The 18,016-nt window shown below is 44.2% G+C and overlaps 2 protein-coding genes across 11 annotated transcripts in view; one reads left to right on the plus strand and one right to left on the minus strand.

Moving 5' to 3' along the window:
- Positions 1 to 922: 922 nt before the first annotated feature.
- On the plus strand, positions 923 to 7,550 carry rad52 (RAD52 homolog, DNA repair protein). Of its 4 annotated transcripts, none has more exons than XM_054775989.1 (13): positions 923 to 1,197; positions 1,762 to 1,823; positions 1,957 to 2,058; positions 2,250 to 2,343; positions 2,461 to 2,528; positions 2,603 to 2,721; positions 2,789 to 2,864; positions 2,944 to 3,167; positions 3,237 to 3,424; positions 3,692 to 3,712; positions 3,847 to 3,909; positions 3,982 to 4,224; positions 4,284 to 7,550. In XM_054775989.1, exons 2-13 carry the CDS (start codon positions 1,770 to 1,772, stop codon positions 4,343 to 4,345), a joined length of 1,314 nt encoding a protein of 437 aa, XP_054631964.1. In that variant the 5' UTR covers positions 923 to 1,197; positions 1,762 to 1,769; the 3' UTR covers positions 4,346 to 7,550. The 4 variants fall into 4 exon arrangements, with proteins under 4 accessions (XP_054631964.1, XP_054631966.1, XP_054631963.1 ...); XM_054775988.1 differs by having other exon boundaries at positions 925 to 1,197; positions 1,642 to 1,823; XM_054775990.1 differs by lacking the exon at positions 3,692 to 3,712 and having other exon boundaries at positions 927 to 1,197; positions 1,642 to 1,823.
- Positions 4,672 to 18,016, minus strand: part of wnk1a (WNK lysine deficient protein kinase 1a) — a 31,734-nt gene continuing 18,389 nt past the window's right edge. For 4 of the 7 annotated variants that reach the window (XM_054775980.1, XM_054775982.1, XM_054775981.1 and 1 more), the window contains exons 5-29: positions 17,534 to 17,691; positions 16,219 to 16,307; positions 15,904 to 16,123; positions 15,717 to 15,818; positions 14,822 to 15,203; positions 14,583 to 14,737; positions 14,264 to 14,347; positions 13,888 to 13,923; positions 13,433 to 13,573; positions 13,168 to 13,266; positions 12,847 to 12,926; positions 12,610 to 12,772; positions 12,410 to 12,526; positions 12,209 to 12,322; positions 12,092 to 12,140; positions 11,876 to 12,019; positions 10,811 to 11,733; positions 10,617 to 10,691; positions 10,299 to 10,418; positions 9,892 to 10,201; positions 9,013 to 9,175; positions 8,732 to 8,925; positions 8,455 to 8,613; positions 8,150 to 8,379; positions 4,672 to 7,684 (exon numbers count right to left, since the gene is read on the minus strand). In XM_054775980.1, the coding sequence (XP_054631955.1) occupies positions 7,292 to 7,684; positions 8,150 to 8,379; positions 8,455 to 8,613; positions 8,732 to 8,925; positions 9,013 to 9,175; positions 9,892 to 10,201; positions 10,299 to 10,418; positions 10,617 to 10,691; positions 10,811 to 11,733; positions 11,876 to 12,019; positions 12,092 to 12,140; positions 12,209 to 12,322; positions 12,410 to 12,526; positions 12,610 to 12,772; positions 12,847 to 12,926; positions 13,168 to 13,266; positions 13,433 to 13,573; positions 13,888 to 13,923; positions 14,264 to 14,347; positions 14,583 to 14,737; positions 14,822 to 15,203; positions 15,717 to 15,818; positions 15,904 to 16,123; positions 16,219 to 16,307; positions 17,534 to 17,691 (4,700 nt within the window). In that variant the 3' untranslated portion in view covers positions 4,672 to 7,291. The remainder of the gene's footprint in view (positions 7,685 to 8,149; positions 8,380 to 8,454; positions 8,614 to 8,731; positions 8,926 to 9,012; positions 9,176 to 9,891; positions 10,202 to 10,298; positions 10,419 to 10,616; positions 10,692 to 10,810; positions 11,734 to 11,875; positions 12,020 to 12,091; positions 12,141 to 12,208; positions 12,323 to 12,409; positions 12,527 to 12,609; positions 12,773 to 12,846; positions 12,927 to 13,167; positions 13,267 to 13,432; positions 13,574 to 13,887; positions 13,924 to 14,263; positions 14,348 to 14,582; positions 14,738 to 14,821; positions 15,204 to 15,716; positions 15,819 to 15,903; positions 16,124 to 16,218; positions 16,308 to 17,533; positions 17,692 to 18,016) is intronic. The other 3 variants (XM_054775985.1, XM_054775986.1, XM_054775987.1) reach the window with 3 other exon arrangements.

Below are 18,016 nucleotides of genomic sequence, written 5' to 3' on the forward strand. Positions count from 1 at the left end.
ATCACACGCACACAACTACATACTGACCTCAATCTACCGTACAGTATTTCTCACAGCCATATGTGCATTCTGCAAAATAATCAGTTGAATGTCAGTCATTGGGTCGCTTGCACGACAGCAATCTGGATATTTTCATCATATCACTGAATTGCAATTGCCCGTCTAGTTTGTGCACACATGCTTGCGTGTTGTGAGATCTAATCTCCTCTTATTGGATCAGAGAGGAGCACATTAACATACTTTTACAGCTCAATTACTCACCCGTCAACAACAAAGCAGCTTTCTGATCAGAATCATTCCTATTTTTTGCACAAATGAATCAAAGAGAACATTATGTTAGAAGACATGGGTCCATATTGGTAGTTTATATAAACTACCAATATCTACAGCAGGCGTGTCCACACTTTTTCTACTGAGAGCCATGTACAAAACAATTGAAGGATTGACACATTTAATGCATTAAAGATGCTAAAACCAACCCAGTGTAGGTGAATACTGTATATGCAAACATAGCTGAACAAAACATTAACACTATACCTTTTGTTATTGGTGACAATGCAAATTGACGTAATATCTAATAATCCACCTAAATAATAATGAATTGGTTATTTTATAGAGATACGGCTCCCAAACTTGATGGCACCACAAACCCCACCTCTGGTTGTTTTCCGAGCGGGAAGTTTGACTGTGGCGCTAAAACTGAACAAAAACAACAATTAATTTAAACTACAATAATACATACATACAAATACAACTACTGTAGCGTATATAAAGGGTATGTTTGAGTTTTTGGGTGACATTATTTAAAAAGTAGTGTTACCTTAATGTTATTTTAAATGTTATAAGCTTAGTTAGAACTACAGTATAAGACTTAAATTAATTCACATGCTTAAAACTACATCATAATGCGAAATTCTTTCATAAGCATTTCGACCGCTGCCCCTCCATTCTCATGCAATGGACTATTCCATGTTACTGCACATGTGCAAAATGATTCAGGAAGACAACAACAAAACAAAGTTGTTGGCGCGGCAAAAAAGAGGAGAAGGCGAGTGGAAAACAAACAGCTTTTATCAAAACTACCCAAGGTTTCAACCTTTTTCATAGTCACGAGTACAGCAGCAACGCTACTGTCGGTGTCAGCCGAGGAGAATGTATAGAGATGAAGCATAGAGTGACACTTTTCGTCACAAAAATGTGAGTATTAATGCGATAAACTATGTTTAATGTCGCTTGAAGTTCTTATCATTTACAGTAAAATCATTGAGATTATTCATGTTAGGTAATAATCCCCCAGGAGGATTTTAAGGACATTATCTAGTTGAGGAAATAGTAGAATTTTCTCATATTCACACTTGTTAGAAGATGAACATTAATATTTCAAATCGTTTTTGGGGGGGAGTATATAAACATGGCTATGTAACTAGCAACCTAAGCTGACAGATAACTGTAAAATATTTCAAAAGCAGGAAAAAAGTGGCCTAAATTACATAAAAACAAAAAAAGGATGTGGAGGAGCCCAATGACCCAATGGCTAGGTTTGCCTTGGGCCCCCAAATGACTAAATACGCCCCTGCCAAGAGGTTGGAATGTCGCCAAGTCGGAAGCGCTAATTTGGTGTGTTTCATTTCCTTACCACAGGGGGCAGCCGCAAGTATACCAAACCTTGGCGAGACGAAGAAGACGACGCGCTCAGAAATTGAAATTTAAATGTGCTATTTTAACTTGTAGCTGAATGCTTTGTTCCATTTTTTTTTACAGCTTTTATAATGTCGAACGACATAGAAGGGACGAGTATTTCTCCACCGAAGCGCTTTGGTCAGGTAGGAATAATGTGGCGAATCAACTTTCTTTTAAAACTCTAATCACAACGGCAGTGACAGGAAGTCCACAGAAGCCGTATCTGTGTTTTGTTTACTTTTTTTTTTGCTAACGCTGTATTCTTTATACTGTCAGTGTGCTTACACAGCCGAGGAGCAGCAGGCTGTGCATAATGCACTGCGACAAAAGCTGGGGCCTGAGTTTATCAGTACCAGAGTGGCTGGAGGAGGACAGAAGGCACGTTTGTAGCTTAAAAATTAGCTTAAAAATAGCGAACATGCACAGTAACACAGTAGGCTTGATTTGATTTGACTAATGTACAAAGGCACACTGCTTGTATACATAAGATAACTGCATGCACATTGAATGAAAATGGACATTTGTACTATTTGATATGATGTAATACATGCTGCCCTCCTTTCGTCCAGGTGTGCTACATCGAAGGCCACCGTGTGATCAGCCTGGCCAATGAGATGTTTGGCTATAACGGATGGTCCCACTCCATCTCGCAGCAGAATGTCGGTATGCCTCTCCCAGTCAGTCTGTCGCCATAGTAACTTGTTTCCGTGACAACCACCATCAGGACCAACACAGCCTTGTGTTTGCTTCCCCCACCCTCCTACTGCTCTTCCCATCCAGACTTTGTCGACCTCGTCAACGGGAGGTTTTACGTCGGCGTCAGCGCCTTTGTCAAAGTGCAGCTGAAGGTTAGAGTAGAGAAACCCTTCATCCTTCATTTTGATGTGAGGCTCTGACAGTAATGTTTGTTGCTTTTAACCAGGATGGCTCATTCCACGAGGATGTAGGCTATGGAGTCAGCGAGGGGCTTAAGTCTAAAGCTTTGTCACTGGAGAAAGCAAGAAAGGAAGCCGTTACTGATGGCATGAAGAGAGCGCTCAAGTACTGGAAAGATGATATTCATGTTCATTGTGTCATGGTTAGAGTCATTGTTCTTTGTTTTGCTTAGGTGCTTCGGGAACGCCCTTGGAAACTGCATCCTTGACAAAGCATACCTGCAGGCGATCAACAAGATCCCCAAGCAGGTTAGATAAACAGCCATCTCGTGTCTTCTGGAAATCATTATAATACATTATGATCTTCACCCTGGTCTTGCACACAAAGCCGCTTCCCGCTCTAGACCTGGCCCACACCAAACGCTCTGAAAGTGAGCCGTCACTGGAGAAGGCCCGCTTCTGTAGCCTGGTACAGGAGGCCAAGCTCGTGCCCGCCGCGGGCCCCAGCGTCACCTCACTGGAGCCAAGAGTCATCAACCAGAGAGCGACCTTGTCAGAAACTCACACTCCTAACGCTGGACCTAGTGGAGAAATGAAAAGCGAAGACTCCAGGTATGAAAACAACCTATTTGTTTTTCCCATGCATCTATCTTTTGCTTCATCTCCCCACCATCTCCTTAGGGAAACTGTGGACGTGGTAGTGTCCGAGGCGCACATGGACCCCAAACAGCTGCGCAAGATGCGACAACAGCAGCTGCAGCAGAAGTTCAGGAGAGAGATGGAGGCCAAGAGGCTACAGCAGAACACCCATCATTCCACCAAGGCTGAGACCACTGATGCGGTCCCCATTAGGCATGCGTCCAGCGGAGGTTGGTGAGCTTCTCTCTTTGATATTGTTTTATATAGCAAGTAAATTCAAGGCTTTGTCGTACCTTCACATTTTAACCTCACCAAATGTCTAATAAAGTAAGAAAGAAATCTATTAAGTCATAGATTAAAAAACAAGCCCTATGTTTGTATTAGTCAAAGATCCTCTATATGACAGGAAGGCAGTACTGTTTTTAAGGACCTGCTGCAAAAAAAAATTATCTTCAAAGATACTCTATATATGAAAGGAGCACTTTGTTGTGTTTCAGGACCAACTGCAAAAAACGCTGGTAAAATATCCTTTATGTAACAAGAAAGCTCTGCTGATTTTGCACACCTGCAAAAAAAAAAAAAAAAAACCCACCAAAGATTGTCTATGTACCGTTCTCTCCAGAATGTCTTGTGTTCGTATGTCTATTTGTAGGTGAGCATACTCCTGAATTGAGTGTTGACTCGGCAGCAGGATGCAGAGAGCAGCTTGTAGCAGGTATTCCACCGTCACACTGACTTCAGTCATTTTTTTATCACACAGTGCCTCTTATGTCCGCCTCATCTCCAGATGATCCAGATTTCTGGAATTTCACTCTGGAAGGAATCGAGGAGCTGGGCGTCCCCACAGGCGGTGGAGTGCCACCCTCCAGGGGTCTCAGGCCCAGCACGCCCAGAAGCCACAAGATGCAGACACGCAGCAGGACGCCACAAATGAACTCTGATAGATGTCCAGAGGCATCGTACAGCATGGGACAGGGCGGGGTTCAGTACAGACATCAGCTCCAGCCCAACCAACATCAATCTAGACCAGGTCAGAGGTCATGGAGGATTGATGTCATTCTCAATTGATTTGATCTATTCATCTTACAGGTGAAGCAGTAAGTCCTTACCGACCAGGACAGTCCATGAAGAAACGCAGACTGGATACTTAACTTCACTTGATTTTTATGCTGGTCACTGATTTTCTCTCAAAGTTGGTAAAGTTTTTTTCTTAATAATAAAACCTGCACTTTATAATTATGGTCAATAACTTATGCAGTTAGTTGCCAAGTCACCTCTGTGGCCCTGTAAAGATGTTTTTCCAGCTACCAAATTTCATGGTGATTCGGCAAAACCTCCTGAAGTTGCAGTGGCTGTTTTTTGTAGAGTGCATTGAGCTGTGTGAGAAATGTGACAGGAGCGCACAGTACCTTGTCAGGATTTGCTGTGGGGGGTCCACATTTTTTATAATTGAAAAAGACCACCATTAGAGCAGACGGGCAATTTAACTGATATTTTATTTGTTTTTACATTTTGTACAATGTGAAAAACATACACAAAAACCAGACACTGAATCACAGAAAGTCCATAAGATGGGGAAAGAGCCGAGTAGAATTGTCAGTAGCCTCACGTGTGTTTTTGTTGTTTATAGAGAGGTTGTTAACTGATTTTTTTTAAGCTTGTGCTATACAGTGGCCATCAAGATTTGAACACCAGTGACGCTGGCATGCAGAAAATATAGTATACGTTGCTGCTGCTATTTCAACTTGTGCGCGTGACATTGGCAGAAATGAAAAAACCATGATGACCCTGAAAGGCAAACAATTCTAATAGTATTCCCATATCAAAAAACATTTAAGTCAGTAACCCTCATCAGCATGCAAATGACTCCATCAACCCTCCATCCTTATAAAACTTTGCATATTCTGCATTGCAGGAACGTATTTTTTTTCTCTAGAGAAGTTTTAACTAGTCATCCAAACTACGCGCCTCAGTGAAATGGGATAATGGTAAATCCACACAAAAAAAGCCAGCCAAAAGCACACTAGTATGAGCCAAATAGAAGGGTGATTGCACAACCAGAACAACGTGCTGCAGCCTTCTGACATTTACAAATTGTTCATTCACATTGTGCACTGGGATGGGGGGAAGGGGGAGCATGGGTTCTCTGCACTGTTTGGGAGGAGATGTGGGTCGTGGAACTTGTCATTAGTGAGGATGCAAGGCACTAAAGTGTTCCTCATGTTTTACAGGTTAAGAGTGCATGTGCCACAAGCGTTCTCTAGTCAAAAAGCAGGTAGCTCACATTAAACTATGTACAATAAAAGTAGAAAAAAAAGACAAGGTGAGTGGGGTTGGCTGAGGGTGCGGAAGGAAGGTTGGGCAGGGCAGTCACAGATAGAGCTTCATTTACAGCAGGATTACTCCTGTGTTGGAGAGTACATAATAGAGAAACAACCACCCTGCAATTGCACTTTTTATATTCCATTAACTACATGTTGTTTAACAACCTTTTCATAATAATTACAGTGAGACAACATCAAAATCTGATGGCTGAATACAGGTCCATAAAGAACATTTTGTTTATTTAAATAGACGCATACAAAAAAAAAAAAGACCACAGAAAAAAGAAGGGAACCCCACTAATGTGACAGCAATGAGAGGAAACGTGTAAGCCAGGGGTGTCCAAATTTGGGTCCAATTCGAGGGCCGCATACAGAAAATTTGACGAGCAGGAGCCTATTTTGATGTTCTTTACCGTTTATTTATTAAACAGGATAAAACCAATTCAATGTAGAAACATTTAAGAAATTCAGCCTACATCTCAGCCATTCATCTATTTTCTATACATGGGGATGTCATATTTGTAATAGCACGCGCAAAAAACCCACGCAAGCACTGGGAGCTCCACACAAATTGTTCCGTCGGAGATCTGCGAGGCTCACACGCTCACCACTAGGCCACTGTGCGGCCCACCGTTGCATTAGTGTGATACATCATGACATTTAATATTGTAACATTACACCTTAATTTTTTTTTCGTTCTACGGACCATTAAAAAAAGCCCCCCTGCTGTACTTTGGACACCCCTGATGCAAGCTAACCATCTTGTAGGCTGACTAGTGTGTCACAACACGATACCTTCTAATAAACCGGAACTACGTTCACTTCAGTTGATCCTAGAATGATGTGGCTTCATGTGTAACTAACGTGGGATCCTTTGCAAGTTTCAATTCAAGTGTAACCCAACAAATAAAAATGACCCCCTCCTCCCTACCACCAAGCCAGACTGATCTACAGCAGCATCACCTCCTCCGCCTCCTTGTGGTGCTCAACACCAGGATGCTTAAAAAAAAAAAAAAAAAAAAGTCTGAACATCAGAAGTAGTGGAAGAATGAGTTGAATATTCAATGGGTGTGTAAAAAAAAAAACAACAAAAAAAAAAACAGACTTGTCACACGGACATAAATAATATGTCAAATACCTATGCACAACGTGTAAATGTCTTTAGGGAATAAGGCCACAGATCCAAAAAGGGGCAGTTGAATTATTGCATTGACTCTGACCAGGTAGCCACTGGGATGTTTTCTTTTTATATTGCAACCTATCACACTCCTGCTAAACTTACTAAGTCTTCCTTCTCCTCTTACACCTTCGACTTTCCTCTCTCTGACGCAACGTAACCTCCTGTCCCACAAGCAGGTCAGTATTTATTTTAGTTTTTGTATTTTATTGTGGTGACATAACCAGTGATCCAACGGTACTCTGTCCCAGTTTGGCTTGGAATGACAACATACGCCTTGCCCTCCATGACAATATAAAGACATCTTTGGCTGCTGGTGGTTGTTGGTTACATGACGCCATGCAACCAACCAGCTCCTCGTCACAGCTCAATTTCACAGCTAATGGCGGGCTAAGTGTGACGCGCATACGCTGCGGATGTGTATTGCACGCTCCCCGACGGCCCCGGCAGACTTCAAATCAGCCTGAGAGGACCCGAAGCACACAGGCAACATGTAATAATAGTAGTAATAATAATAATCAATAATAATCATAATAAATTTGGGAAAAAAAAGCACACATCTTCCCATGTGTGCTTTTTGCCCCTGTATGACTGGATTACGTCGGCCTCAAGTTTGAGCTTCCCGGGCTGACTGACTTCTGGGTGGCCTGTGTGGTCCCCATGTGGTACCCTTGGTGCAGAGACACTGGGGCAGTCATAGGTGGCTGGTACTGCGTGAGCGGCTGGGCAGGGTTGCGCATGCTGACCTGGCAGTTGCCTGTGGGTCCTGCCCACTGAGAAGCGCTGTACGGGGCCGAGGCGTAACCAAACCCCTGAGCTACCGGGCCCAGAGAACCTTTGCGGGGGCCCAGAGGGACGGAGGAGGGGTTGGTGGCAGGGGTGGGGAGGTGTGCTGTGGTGGCTGTGGAGGTGCTGCAAGGTGTGGGCAGTGTCGGGCAGAGGTAACCTGGAGCGGAGAATTTGCGGCCCATGTTGGCGGGAGGGATCACCTGTAATGAGCACCAGGACAGACATCATGACTGCTGTGCAATTAGGATGATTACTGGCAGAAATACAATCTAATGAGATATAATACAGGAGCTACATTCATAAGTGTTGAATGACCAAGGTATTCATTTAAGCATTGTCAACTTTACAAAAGCGAAATTTTGGTGCAGCTCTAGTATGAGAGCTGTGCAGGTGTACCTAATATGGCAATGGCAATCGCATGCAAAGTGGAACCTCTGCATTCAAAATTTGAATTTCAACCAAAAATACCACACATCCAAAGAGTAAGAACAGTCGCCCCATATGACCTCATAGGAGATCTTTGGAAATCTTGTGGATGTCACAACATTTTAGCTCAGACTTGAGCTAAAACGTGTTTTGCTTCCATTGTGGCATGCCGACACTATGTTCGCCTGAGAGGTTCCACTGTACACAAATATTTTCTAAAGACAAGTAACAGCGCTTACGTCATGTCCCAGGGCAGCTTGTGCCCCGGTTTTAGGACCCTTCTTGCACTGCGATAGGCTGATGGCATCTTTGGCCCAGTTGTCCACCAGCTGGTGCAGGTCATCAGTGAAGGTGCCCTTTGACTTCTGTGTTTGAGAGGCGGCGGGAGCGAGTCCGCTTGCCTGAGTCAGGGAAACCGAGTGGTTCTGGTAGGGTCCGGAACCATTTGTAGACATGGTCCCCCTTGCTCCTTGGAATACAAAAAGACCAGATGACATTTTTGTGATGCTTTGGGAGTGAGTGTTGGTTTAGATATTGATCATACCTGTAGAACAACTGCTGCTGAGACTGGGCAAGGATGGAGAGGCTCTGAGCTGCTGTAAAGATGATCCCTCTCCGGCTTGAGGGGCCTCAGCTGCCAGAGGTGTACTTTGTTTTGGAGGAGGCTCAGAACCTGGAGGACTGTGAGCGGTGGAGGGACATCCTGAACATATGAGAACACCATATGTTTGTGACTGACCAAAATTTGCATCCACAATGATATGAAATTCATATGAAAGTCAATGTGTTAGTGGAAAAACTCTCCAGTAGTGTGTTCTTACCAGAGTACATGGGGCTGGGCTGTCCACTACTGCGCGGGGACTTGTGACTTTTGCTCTTAAGCCTGCGTCGACCTCCAGCCATAGCCACAGCAGGAGAAAGGATAGAAGGAGGAGCTTTTTTCCCCATCCGGGTGAAGAGTGCCTCTATTTCCTCTTTTTGACGGGACTGCAGGGCTTGAACTTCCAGCATGTGTCTGCAAAAGTGGGTGGGGCGCAATCATAGTCGAATAACGCTAAGCAGGACATAAAAACAGACGACGGCCAAGACTCGCATCTCGTACCTTTCTCTGAGACGACCAACTTCTTTCTGCAAAGCTTCATCCTCTGTTCCTGAGTCGTCATTGTCGCTGCTATAGTGGGTGTGTGCGTTGTGAGGGTCATTGACCAAGGGCCCGTTTGGTACACTGGAATCTTGTGAGGGACTGGACCCTTCAGTTGATGTCACTGCGAAAAATGCAAATATTACTGGATAAGGTTGACAACTTAACTTATTCACATCCCTCATTAAAATAGGTCAAGTATATGTTCACCTGCATTTACTTCAATATACTTTGAGGGTGTGGCATAGGCCAGAGAATATGCAGATATTTATTATTGGTAACACTTAACTACTGTGATTTTGTGTACCGTATTGTAAATGAGGAACAAAATTACCTAACCCTAACCTCTACTCATTAGTTCCTCAGTAAGTACTGTGTACCTTATTGTAAAGTATGGCCTTATTTATTTATTTATTTAAATTGTATTTATCGTGTGAAAATTGACCCATGGAACTCGACTTCGGCTGTTTGGCAGCTGTCAACAACTTTGTAATGTGCATTCCTGCCACCTATCCGCAGTAGAATATTATTGACTGCAGTCAGCTGTCTCTTGCATGGATGGCTGTTTTCTTCTCTGTACATACAGCATTACACTAAGAGGGACGGATTTAACACTATTTTTCATTATTATTCAGCCACGGTGGAGATTTGACAGCCTGACTGAGTGCTTGCACAGGTTTCTGCACAAATAGAGAAACTATTGATTATTGAAATAGTCTGTGTCAATATAAAGACAGTCCAAACTTGTTTGTACCACCTGCATCCTTTCTCCAACATACACATTCAGAGTGTACCCAAAATGAAATACTAACACCTGTTCCCGTGAATTTAATTACACACCTGTGACTGAAAAGCGTCCCACTTTTGAAGCTGTTGTTTCTTTTGGCATGGCATTGGTACTGGTGGAAACCTGGAAGCGCCCTATCTCTATGGTGGGTGGCTGACCGGCAGAACCAGCTGAGAGAGACGAGGCTACGTTGACGGTGTCTATTTCACATACTTCGGTGGGCAAAGTGGACGAGCGGTGGATGGTGTTTTCGGGGCTTGACGGGGAGGAGGATGAATTGGAGGAGGGCGTGATGGAGGAAGAGGACACAGTGTTGGCAGGATCCGGAACAATGCTGGATGCTGCGTCGGTAGCAACAGACACCTGTGGCAGAGAGACAGTGGAATTCTAATGAGCCTTTTATGGGGTTTAATCATTTCATCCTGAATTAACCGCATTAGAGTCGCAACAATGAACCTACTTGGAAACGACCAAGAGTGAAACCTGCTGCTGGAGGCTGGACTTTATTGCTACCCTGAACGGTCTCTGGGCTCAGGGCTCTCCTCAACTGCACATCCAAACTGCCCAGAGGTTGCTGAGACTGTTGAGTCAAACATGGACAACATGAACCATTTTAACCTATAACCATATCAGATGTAAAAGGAAGAGGAAGTATGTTGCATTTCTGCGGATAGCAGATCTCACCTTGACATGGATAAAATGAAGCATTTTAACTTATAACTGTATCAGATGTAAAAGGAAAAGGATCTTGTATTACTATGGACAGAAAAGATCTCACCTGATTTGGTCCTGGGAATGGGGGTAATGTGTCAGAGGGCACGGTAGCAGCTTGGTCAAAACCAGTGGGTAAAGTCTAAAAATATATAGGAAAAAATGATATGAAATGATATAATGAAATATAGTGCTTCATTGATATCGATCACTTAAATAGTAATAACCATGTTACTGTATGTGATTTTTTTTCCCACCAACCTGTGCCCTTGGCTTGGATGGAGGGGTCTGAGCATGTCCTGCAGGGGTTAAGCCTTGTCCTGGCGTGGTTGTAGACAGTGGAGTGACACCCTGTGTCCCAGATGTGAGGGGAAGGTTCGAGGGCGGTACCAGAGCAAGCCCAGGTGGAGGGGAGGAAGTCCCCGTGGGAGGTGAAGAGGTCCCAGTGTTCTGGCCGGGATCCACTGATGCAGTTGAGGAAGCTGCGCTCTGGTCTTTAAAGAGGGATCGGAGCTTCTTGTCAAGGGCTTGGATATCATCTCTGCCTGCAGCTTTAGTCTGAACCTCTGCTCCTTCTGCCTCTACTGGCTGGGGTTGATTCTGACTGGGCACAGGCTGAGTCTGGGTGGTGGTGTGCTGAGACGCATGGGTGGATGAAGTCATAGTTTGAGAAGATTGAGCAGCATTGCTGAAAGGTTGTGGCTCGGAAACAGGAATGGGGCCCGAAGTCCCGCTCAGCTGTGCCGTGGGGACTATGGAGGTAGAGGAAGCTGGGACACCAGCGGGTGACGCAATCTGTGAGGGGGTGGTTTCATGGGAAGAATGTCTGGGTGGAATGGGATCACTGCTGACAGGAGCTGGAGTTTGGGATTGAGATGTTACAGCTGGTGGAGGAGAAACCCTCCCATTTGGGGGAGGTGGCTGGGGTGCAGTAGATACAAGTGAGACAGCTGGGAAATTAGAGCTAGTGGTGGAGGGCACAACTTCAGGAGGAGCCAAAGCACTCTGTGTGTTTGGGACATGTCCAGCATCACTGGACGAGAGCGTGCTTGAGTCCTGATCAGTACTCGTCAGATCAATTTTGGTACCACCTCTCTCTGCGTGATCCGGCCTAATTTTGTTAAAAGCTTGCTGCAGAATCCCAGATGGAGCAGACAGAGAAAGGCCTGATGTCATTGAGGCTCCTGGAATGAGAATGACTTTGTTAAAATGAAAGAATTTGAACAAGCGATGACCTACTGACATTGAAATCTGGCAACGGTGGCAAGGATGTGCTAATGACTGGGAATTGACAGTCCTATTGATAAAACTAAAATCTTGTCTCACCTGAGGCAGGTTCATCACCAATCGAGGTATTAGCAGAGGGTGCACCGAAAAACTGCTCCCTCAGACGGAACTCCGGCACTGGACTGACAATGAACCTGCGTCCTGCTGAATGCACCACCTGGGCTGTGGTGCTTGGAGAGATCCCTGTGGCAATGTGCACAGGTTAGTACGTAAGAATTAAGTGTAATTAAATATGCGAGATGTGGGTCTGATTACCTGGCAGTATGGGGATAGTCAGCTCTGGCTGTTGCTGAAGCTCACTCATCTGTGGAGTGATCAACATTTAGCTCAAGAGTAGCTTAACTGTTCGGCTTATAGGGCTCTCAAAAATACCTGAGGAAAGGCTTCCTTCATGCCCTCTCCTTTCTCATCAGCCATTTCGATGACTTCACGGACCTGCTCGATGAAGGATTCACGCTCACTCTCGAGGATGAACTCACTCTCAACCTTAAAGCAGCAAATACCGGAAGATTGCAAATACTGATAAGCAAGGCCACTTAATTAAGTAACCTCTATTAGAAAACAAAGAATCACCATTATTTGTGCAATCTCCTTTGGGTTGTCACCATCCAGGTCAAATCGGAAGGTCACCATCTTTCTGTTGTGCGTTTCCAGCTGGCACTCTGCTACTCGGTCTCCAGCATTAGAGATCTGCAGGGGAAAAAAGTTCTAGATCAGACGTTTTTTGTAAAAACATGCTTTAACAAATGAAGAGGCCAAGTGTTGATCCCTACACTGAGAACATTCAGTTTGGCTTTGGCACACTTTTCATGACGAGAACGGCTGCGGACAGACCGGCGCTGGTGCCGCTTCAGGGAGCGGCCCTCATGGCGGCCTCCCGAAGTAGAGCTGCCCTCGTTGCCGTCGCTCAGACCCGAGGCTGCATCTGACAGACAGCTGAAAGAGAAATATTCCACAGGTTGCTTGCTTTGCTGATGAGACATGTGATTTTAAAGAAAGCTCCTGCTTACCTTTCCACAGATGGAGGCACAAGAGAAGAGGACACTGCTAGCTGCTCAGCTGGTGTTGACTGAGGAAGACTTGTAGAGGCCTGGAACAGAAACCAAACGCCTTTTTATTTGCATATTATTTTATTGCTTCAGTTTTGTTCACTGATATTCATTCATTAAACTTTGATCTTCTGTATTGTTCTGTTTAGTTAGATTGCTTAGGTTCCATTTTAGGTTTTCTAACTCCATTTACTTACCACAGATCATCAGCTTTGAAAACCAGCAATTGAGTGCAGATGACTAAACTACACACACATTTACTATATATGATGTACCGTGTACCTGCAGTGCAGAGAGGCAAGAAGCCTGATAGAGGAAGAATAGGTGCTCTGCGTTGGGTGGAGGAGACAGGATGAAAGAATTTGGACTACTGGCCCAAGACTATAATAGTCATGCAGGAAGTGAGAAGCATGCAAAAAAAAAAGTAAGAAACAAACAAAAAAAAAAGACGATGAAGAGGACAGCAATGGAAATGAGAATGAAGTGTGAGAAATTCATGTAGCTGAATAGTTAGTGGAATGAATGAGTGTGTGTACAAGAATTTCACCTGCAAAGGTTGGGTTCCAGCTTGGGCCTGTGGCAGAGAGGAGCTCTGAAGGCCAGTGTTGTTCTCTGGCTGCTGTTGCTGCGATAGAGGAGGAGGGGACGACTGAGAGGATGAAGAAATCATCCCCTGCTGGGTGGGAATCTGTGGGAACCAAAAATATTAAAAAGATGCATCAGAAGAAGACAAAAAAAAAACCCAGCACTGCTTCCTGAAAAGGCGGTTCCTTCTTAATTTAGTCTTCAAACCCCAAAGCCACATTAACTGTACTTACCTGTTGGTTAACATAAGCACACAAATCAAACATATGTTTTAAGAATCATAAAGATTGTCATGTACATCCACAGTTACCTGTCTGTGGCACCTTTATTTGAAGGCTGTAAATTAAAGCTAAAAAAGGGAACAAATATCTGTTTACCCACAAAAACCAGGGAAGGAAAAGGGGACATTTTATCTACCTTAAGGGGAAGTGATGCTTGGTAGTATACTCCATACTATAAGAAACAAAACAAAGACAGGGTAAGACTGGGAAAGTTGAAAATGAAGGGGGGAAAATGGGAATTGGAACCTTTTGTTGTTTGAGCATTAGCGGTTTTAATGTTTAACACCAATGCATTACAATATGTTTTATGGAGTAGCGTGCACCTGTATTGAATACTGAGGCAGATGCTTTTACTAAGTTGAGGGGAAAATATTACAGTTGCCTCTCAGTATGATGCGGTGCAGGTATAATTTAAACTTAGGCACACATAGCATATTTGGCTGTGTTCAAAACAGGTTAGTTAACAGTTAAGTTAAAAAATTGTAAATATTAATTATGCAACCCATATGTACCTGCTGTGGTGCCACTGGAACAGATTGGCTACTTGGAAGAGTAGGCACGAGTTCAGTCTGGACGCCCGGCATCTGGGGTTGAACCTTAAACACCAAAGAGAGGAAACATCAGCATGTGTTAAAAATAAGCTGGGTTCACTCCTGGGAGCTGGGTAATAACTCTTATTCATGCCACCGCATGGTCAAATGCAGCTGCTTGAACAGGTGTTGAACACTGATTTAGCAGTGACAACAACTGGACTGAAATATATGAACAGATATGGATATGTGCTTCTGATTCACCATCGATGGAACCAAACCTGTTTAGAAAATGACTCACCACTGACACATGCTGCAGTGGCAATTGGTCATTTTGTGTCTGAGGGCATGACACTTGGGCCTGAAGCTGCTGACTGGGAGGGGCGTTGTAGGACATTCCAGGCTGAGCTTCAGTGAGGACAGACGAACCAGATGGTCTGTCTCCCAAGTGAGAGGCTGTCAGAAATGGAAAATGTTATTCTTCATCACGCGATGGGGCGTAACATGTTTTTTGGAGCACAAATCATTGTCGATACATGCCTCGGCTAGTGTGCTGTGGCTGCTGGTGCTGGTCAGCCTCAGGCTCCTCTGACTCTAGCTGACTGGGAGCCAAACTCTGACTTTGAACTGGGACTTGCCCAGCCGACTGGGGAACATAGGAGACCCCTTGTGTCAAGCCAGTAAGTTGGGCTGACTGAGAAGTGTTGTAGGTAGAACTTTGGAGGCTCTGCTGAGATGCAGGCTGAGCTGACATCAGTGTACTGTGTTGGTTGGCTTGTGGAGGAGGAACAAAGGAGGCGGGTTGTGGCACCGACTGGGACAGAGGCACCTCTTTGCTGGGCTGGTTGCTTGGCTGCTGTGCTGTTTGTAATGGACCTTGTTGTTCTTCTTCAATTCTTCTCTTCTCCTGGTCTTCTCTGACCTTTAAAGGCAAAGCATTACAATCACTAAAAAGAACAGAAAGAACCTGACAATATACCGTAAATGCTCCGATTACAGCCGAGGCGCTTATTTACCAAAAACACAAGAGGACTTTTGAACCCTCATTAGAAAAGGAAAACGTACATGTTTTTCACCACATGGTCATTTAATAACAAGTATATTGCTAAACACAGCAGCAACAAAACCAATACTGTAATAGCGATAAGGAGGAAAATGCTCAACCAACAGTTCTTTTTTTTTTTTAAAGCACATGCAGCCCTATATAATAAAGCTGCTGGACACTGACCACTCATAATACTTCAAATGTAGCTACTGCCATTTTGTCAAGTTAAAAACTACATCAGGCAGTTCCCTACTGCCACAGATTTTAATGCTAATGTTTTTTTGAGAAGGCACTAACTAGACACCCCGGCGACTACGCAAGACACTGTGGTTAATTAAAAAGAAGTGTTAATTGGCGCATTTACCATTAAGGGAAAGATTAAGAGCATACCTGCTGCCGCTGAGCTCGCTTGCGACTGATAAGAGACACTCTGTCCTTGATGGCCTTTGCAATTGTTTTGTGGTCACCTTCACACACATAACCAGACTCAACCTAAAGTAGACAAGAGGCAGCAAATTCAGCAACAAGCATCTGTGGTTACATTCATTCAAGCCTAATAAACAACAGCTATGTTCACCATTTCCTGTGCAACGTCATCCGGGACGTCCTTGTTAAGGTCAAAGGAGAACTCGATGGCTTCATTGTCTTTGTACTTTCCCTTTAGCTTCTTGATGTCCTCGATTCTCAACCATAATTTAATAGCTTCCATCTCTCCGTCATCTTCCTCGGCCAACTCCACACGCACACCTGTGTCCTCCTGGAAGAAGGCGTGGTTGAGGAGGTCCTTGATTGAGTACCTAAATTTAGGTAACAAATAATGATAACATTAATGAGCTGGTAACAGTAAATAGTAGTTTCTAAAGAGCCTGAGTCCTCTTCTTAAATGTGACACCTCTCATCCTTGTTCTGCCGAATGCATCCCTCAATGATCTCCTTCACCTCAGGAATGGCCACTTTGTCAAAGCTGCCCGGCTTCACCCCCTACAAGAAACACAAAACATTGAATGACAATGGTTCTTATGCTCAATGATCATGTTCTAATCTTGGGAGACTAACCCATACCGTCTTTGAACACGCAGTGCTTCTACATAATATACACCAAAATAAACAAGACCTGGTATGGTTGTGAAAGGAGAAGCTCATTTTGTTGTTTTTTTTTTTCTAACAGTGGTCTATGTGCATATGATTCTAATTAGGGGGCAGCATCGCTCAGGTGGTACATTGGTCGTCTCCCAACCTGAAGGTTGTGGGTTTGATCCTCTGTCCTCCCATGATCATGTCGAAGTATCCTTGGGCAAGATACTGAACCCCCAGTTGCTTCTGATGCTGCGTCACCAGTAGGTAAATGTGCTAACAGTGTCAAAGCGCTTTGAGTACCATTTAAAAAACGGGAGTACCAGCTCAAATATAAAGTGCTGAATGAGACAATAGCAGGAACAATGAGCCCATCTCCTCAGGGAAGACAAGTGTAACACTAGAACACGCGACACCACGTAAATGAACGCACAGACACAATAGCACATTGTTTCTGAATGAGTAAGCTGTTTCTGCTTGCCTACAGTTGATCAGGGCGGCGTTAAAGCTCAGCACTTGGTAAAGTGGTCTAAGTTTTAAAATGTGCCTTTCTTTAAAACAAAAAAAATTAAGTCAAAACAATTTTATAGGTGTGAAACCAGAGTCATGTTTAGTTAGCATCTCCATGTCACACGTGGAAGAATCATACAACTGACTTCAAAAAGTTCAAGTATTATTAAGATCAGAAATAGGACATCTGAAATTCTTTGGCGGTTACTGCTTTTCGGCTATCACCGTAAGAGGAGGATTAGTGACTCGGAAAATAACAAAATCATGCTTATTCAGCCCTCTTATCAGCTAGCCATGCCAGGAGTCCACACACACACACACACACACACACACACACACACACACACACACACACACACACACACACACACACACGTTGCAATTAAGAGGCAAACACACAAACAGGACAGAATAAGGGGCTTCTTAGTCATTTTTGCTAAGATGTTCTACACGTGATAGAATAGGGATTTCATCTATTTACTCAAGATGAGAGGTGAAATACAAGTGTAAAAAAATATCGGTAATAAAATGGAGTCAATGTGGAAAAAGACATTGACTCCAGAATGGGACATTAGACTTCTTGGCACGGGGAGGGTGGACATGGAGGTCTAACGAAGACTTACGCTGGTCACTCTGCGGTAGATCTGTGCAGCATTCTGGCACTCTGAGTAAGGGTACTCGGAGGTGGCCATCTCCAGCATGCACATTCCAAAGGCATACACATCCACTGACTCGTCGTACTTCTCCTCATACATCTCAGGCGCCATGAACTCAGGGGTACCTTAAATCAAAACAACTATTCAGAACTCTCTTCCTTACTGACTGTGTGGGCTTCTCACAACCCACTGCCCCTTCTCTGCTCCTCCAAACCCATGAAAAGGGGTTGAGGAAGGAGGACGGAAGGGTGACCGGCCCGGCGACGTCTTCCGGGGTAGGACCTGCGAGGTTGGAAGATGGAAGAGAGAGGAGAGAAAAGGGGGAAGGAAGGCAAAAAAAAAAAAAAAAAAAGGAGGGAGAAACCAAATTCAGTTAGACTGTAGAGAAGAGGGCACATGTTTGTCTGTGTAGGACCTTCAATTTTGGAATAGGAACATTCATCTGAGGTA

This window comes from Dunckerocampus dactyliophorus, chromosome 5, assembly GCF_027744805.1.
Source record: "Dunckerocampus dactyliophorus isolate RoL2022-P2 chromosome 5, RoL_Ddac_1.1, whole genome shotgun sequence".
Lineage (NCBI taxonomy): Eukaryota > Metazoa > Chordata > Actinopteri > Syngnathiformes > Syngnathidae > Dunckerocampus > Dunckerocampus dactyliophorus.

Coding starts and splice junctions, on each gene's coding strand:
- rad52 (XM_054775989.1), top strand. CDS start 1,770: ATGTCGAACGACATAGAAGGGACGAGTATTTCTCCACCGAAGCGCTTT. Junction 2,344..2,460: donor CATCTCGCAGCAGAATGTCG/GTATGCCTCTCC, acceptor CTTCCCATCCAG/ACTTTGTCGACCTCGTCAAC. Junction 3,168..3,236: donor ATGAAAAGCGAAGACTCCAG/GTATGAAAACAA, acceptor CCATCTCCTTAG/GGAAACTGTGGACGTGGTAG.